The sequence below is a fragment of the Pinus tabuliformis genome, chromosome 9 (genome assembly GCF_031772625.1).
Source record: "Pinus tabuliformis cultivar Carrire ecotype Pingquan chromosome 9, CPIR1, whole genome shotgun sequence".
In the NCBI taxonomy this organism is placed as follows: Eukaryota; Viridiplantae; Streptophyta; class Pinopsida; order Pinales; family Pinaceae; genus Pinus; species Pinus tabuliformis.
The window spans coordinates 1336913065-1336917247 of record NC_142307.1 but is presented as its reverse complement, the minus strand read 5'-3'; the positions used below and the strand labels follow the sequence as shown (position 1 = coordinate 1336917247).

The 4183-nt window shown below is 34.4% G+C and overlaps 1 protein-coding gene across 1 annotated transcript; it reads right to left on the bottom strand.

Annotated features, from left to right (window-relative positions):
* Window positions 1–1321: 1321 nt before the first annotated feature.
* Window positions 1322–3903, bottom strand: LOC149153461 (fructose-1,6-bisphosphatase, chloroplastic-like). Its single transcript, XM_089439443.1, has 4 exons — window positions 3428–3903; window positions 2492–2716; window positions 1656–2168; window positions 1322–1475 (listed from the first exon to the last, which is right to left on the bottom strand). Exons 1-4 carry the CDS (start codon window positions 3899–3901, stop codon window positions 1404–1406), a joined length of 1284 nt encoding a protein of 427 aa, XP_089295569.1. The 5' UTR covers window positions 3902–3903; the 3' UTR covers window positions 1322–1403.
* Between the last annotated feature and the right edge of the window lie 280 nt (window positions 3904–4183).

The following is a 4183-nucleotide window of genomic DNA, read 5'->3' as shown; positions in this document are numbered from 1 at the left end:
GTTATAATCACCTTTCGTGCAGCGCTAGCCAGGGGCTGAGATGCTTTTGCGCTGCTATGGCACCGAACTGCACTATTTCCCCTAACTACATCACAAATCTTACTTATCTTCTTACAGATGTTAGTCAACTTCGCGTAAATAGATATTCTATCTTGTATTCACTTAATCAATACAGTTATATGTATTCGCGCATCATATAAAAAATAGAAGTGCAATTTATACCCAATTTCAAACGATGGCAATCATTATATTATTATAATTAGGGTAAAAGCAAAAGAGTATTGTATATAACTCAAGTATGTTGGTGAATAAAGAAAACATATCTTTGTTTAATACACTCAAACATGTATAAATACAATATATTATCAAAAGGTATAATAGATAAGTGATAAATCGGTCTCAAGTTGGTAGACCAGATTCAACTAGAACATTAAGATAAGATAAATATAATGGTAAGAAGGAATTTAGTGTATAAATTTCTAAAAGACAAAGAACACACGTAATTTGTGGAAGAAGGAAAATGTAGCAATGCCTTAAAACGAGATTCTCAACTAATGTGAGTTTAGAGAAATTCAAATAAGATGTCAATACAAAAATGATAGGGAAGGAATACTATGTGTAGGTAATAATTCAATATCATAAAACTTCTATTAACTATTTTAGAAAGAAATACACATAAATAATTTATAGAAGTAGGAATTTCTTTGAAAAAAACAAATATAAGAAAAATAAAATTATGTTACCAAAATAGTTAATTGATTTGTGTTTAAATAAAAAATTGTTAGAAAAAATTTATTAAAAAAACCTAAAATATTTTACATCATTTAAGATTATAATTTTATTATTATAATAAAATTACTTAATTTTTTTCTTAGTATTTAAGATATATAATCAAACCCTTTAATTGTTGTTATTTAGTTAATAAATTTTATTTTTTATCTTTCACTTATGTTTATTGTTGACAAAGGTATATTATATTTTCATATAAATAAATTAGGTTTCGGTTTATTTTTAATAACTGAGTATCTTATAATTGTTTAATATTATAAAATCTATGATGTATTAAGTGAGTATTCCATATTTGATTCAAATCTCGTGGAAAAAGATTAAGAACAAGAATCACGGGGAGAATAAAAACAATTACAAATACACTTTTATAAAAATAAACAAAATAAAAAAAAGGGTGGAAAAAGGTGTCTTTATTAGGTTCCACATCTGGACTTAACTTTATCACTTTACCATTATGCTATGCCATGGAAAATTTCACACTTTTTTAATACTCCACTCCAACCATACATGGCTATTACTTATAAAGCCCTGCATATATATTCCATGGAGTAGATGTCATTGAGAGTAAAACACAAACATTTGAAAGAAAGTTTAGTTGCTACTTATGTAGAAAATCAACTTAAATAATTTTCCAGCTTCTCAACTTCTTCAACGCTTCCAATGTACAAAGGTATTCTCTGATGAACCTGCTCCAGGAATAAATGGATAGTCAGAGCTTAGTAAGTAAACAAATACAGAATCTTGATTGATTGTCAAAAAGTCAATAAGCTATTTTAATATTTAAACAAATAAAGAATCTTGATTGATTGTCAAAAAGTCAAAAAGTCAATAAGCTATTTTAATATTTAAATGGAACTTCAACTGACCTCTTGTGGGTGTATGTCGAGAACCCTTTCATGGCCATCGGATCCTTTACCACCTGCTTGCTCTGCTAGATAGCTCATTGGAGCACATTCATACAAGAGTCTGAGCTTCCCATTGGCACTTTCCTTGTGAGAAGGATATCCATAGATCCCACCATACAACAGAGTCCTGTGGAAATCTCCCACCAGGCTGCCAATGTAACGACCAGAGTAAGGCTTCCCAGAAGGCTGAAGAGAAGGATTCTTGAGATCGTCCATGTACCTTTTCAGCTTGTCATCCCACAGTTGGTAGTTGCCTTCATTGAAGGAATAAATGCTTCCTTTCTTGGGAATCTTTATGTCTACATGGGTCAAGACAAATTCACCATACATGGGATCCAAAGTAAAGCCATAAACCCCCTTTCCCACTGATAAAACTAAAATCACAGAGCTGGAATACATGCAGTACCCTGCAGCCAACAGATTGCTTCCTGGTTGGCACACATTCACAATGCATCTTTGCTTCACCTGACCAAGCTGCCCATTTCAGTTAATCCCAATTCAACAACTAGCACAAAATTAAATCAGAAGAACAAATCATTATGTAGCTGCTAATAAAATTAAATCAGAAGAACAAATCATTATGTAGCTGCTAACAAAATTAACTCAGAAGAACAAATCATCATGTAGCTGCTAACAAAATTAAATCAGAAGAACAAGGTCTGAATTTGATTTAATTCAGAACTCGATCCATAACATATTTTTCTTCAATTCCATTCCATTTGAGACCTTGGTGAATACAAATAATATTCAGAGGGGGCTTCCTTCCTTCCTATGTGGAAGATTTAAGAACCATTTACCTCATTATCGTCGTCACTGTCGAAAATCCACTCGTCATTAGGATTGTAAATTCCAAAAATAGACCCTGTGGAGACAGCTGCATCAAGGTTTGAGGATCCATCCAGTGGATCAAAGACAACAACGTAGTTGCCAGAGTAGCTCTCCTCTACAGCCACAGGAACATCCTCTTCTTCCGAAGCAATAATTCCTGTTCTGCCACTTGACCTCAAGCAACCGCAAAATACCTGCATAGCAAAATTATTCTCCTCAATACATATTTTCATAGAGTACTAATAATGGCTGGAGCATCATGTATAGGAAACATTGATTTAAATATTTCTTCCTTTCCAGATAAATAATTCGCCTTCCAGATTGTCATGGTTATTGGCAAAGGGTTATTTATTGGGTGAATTTTTTTTTCTCTACAATAGTCTACTCAGTAATTTGAGGCCTTACCTCCCTTCATGGCATGCAGAGCCAAGGAACCCTTAAGAGGGAAAATGTAAACCCATTATAGCTTATGTTAAATTGGATTGTCATTGATGAACAGAGAATTTTTATGTGGTACATCCATGTTTATAGATGTTTGCCAGAGTGCAACTTTAGTTGGAATCAGTATGAGCTGGGACAAATCTCAAACCTGTAAATTGTAATTCACAGTTACTGGGTTATCCCTGTAAGGTGACTACGGATTCTTGTAACAATTATATCAAATAATTTATGGGTTTTTGGATAGAGGTGATCAGCTATGTTGTTAAAACACTCTTAGATGTTAAAACACTCCTAGATGTTAAGCCACCATCCTCACCTTATTCAAATGTTATTCTTGAACTATCATGATATAGCCTCACCATCATAACCTCACCATTAAGGAACTTCCAAAAAAAAACATATAAAACAAAAACAATTATGTCAAATAAGTGAACTAAGATTGCAAAATGAGGACGCAGTGTAACCTCATTTGAGACAACATCCAGCTTCTTCTGATCCTCCCCCTGCACATTGACTCCACCGTGGAGACCTGTGAGATTGGATATTCCAGCTCTCTGCACCAGTGAAGCAATCTGCTTGCAGGCCAATGCAATACTTGATAAGACAACAGTAAGTTCACCATCTATAACACCACTTTGCTCTTGTTTCAGTAACCAACCAGTGAAAGTCGCTATATCATAAATCCCCTTCTTCTTTGGCATTTGCTGCCTCTCTTTCTGTGTTTTGGTAGATTTGTCCAAAACCACTGTGGCCCTTGGACAAAATGGCCTCTTCATACCCAATACATTCTTTTTCTGTGGCCAAATGTTTGCAGAAGATATAAATGAAGATGATAATGGGGATGCGATATAGCTAAGGCTGGCAGTAGCTGCTGCCTGGGATGACCCAGCAGAAGAAGAATGGCAGATTAAAAGATGGGAGGAGAGTGCAGTCGCCATGGCTGTTCTTCTCAGACGTTTAAGGAAATATGTCCGATCTAATGAATGGATGCTCAATATATAATAATAATTTGGAAGGTAAAATTTGGGGATGATAAGAGTAAATAGTCGATCTTGAAGGCTGGACTGTAAATTCCCCAGGCTTCCATTGTACTGCATTGTAATTAATCAACGTGTTTATTTATCTTTCCATGGACAGTTGAGTGGGCGTTGGGCGTTGTTTTAAATATCGTACTTCAATTCCGTGAGAAACCGAAATTCCGTTGCGAATCTCACCGCAAT

What these genes read in the sequence shown, in the direction of transcription:
- LOC149153461 (XM_089439443.1), bottom strand. Translation starts at nt 3,901, where the DNA reads ATGGCGACTGCACTCTCCTCCCATCTTTTAATCTGCCATTCTTCTTCT. An exon ending in TGGATGTTGTCTCAAATGAG is followed by an intron (nt 2,717 to 3,427) that starts GTTACACTGCGT and finishes TTTGCTATGCAG; the next exon opens with GTATTTTGCGGTTGCTTGAG. An exon ending in ACAGTGACGACGATAATGAG is followed by an intron (nt 2,169 to 2,491) that starts GTAAATGGTTCT and finishes TGAAATGGGCAG; the next exon opens with CTTGGTCAGGTGAAGCAAAG.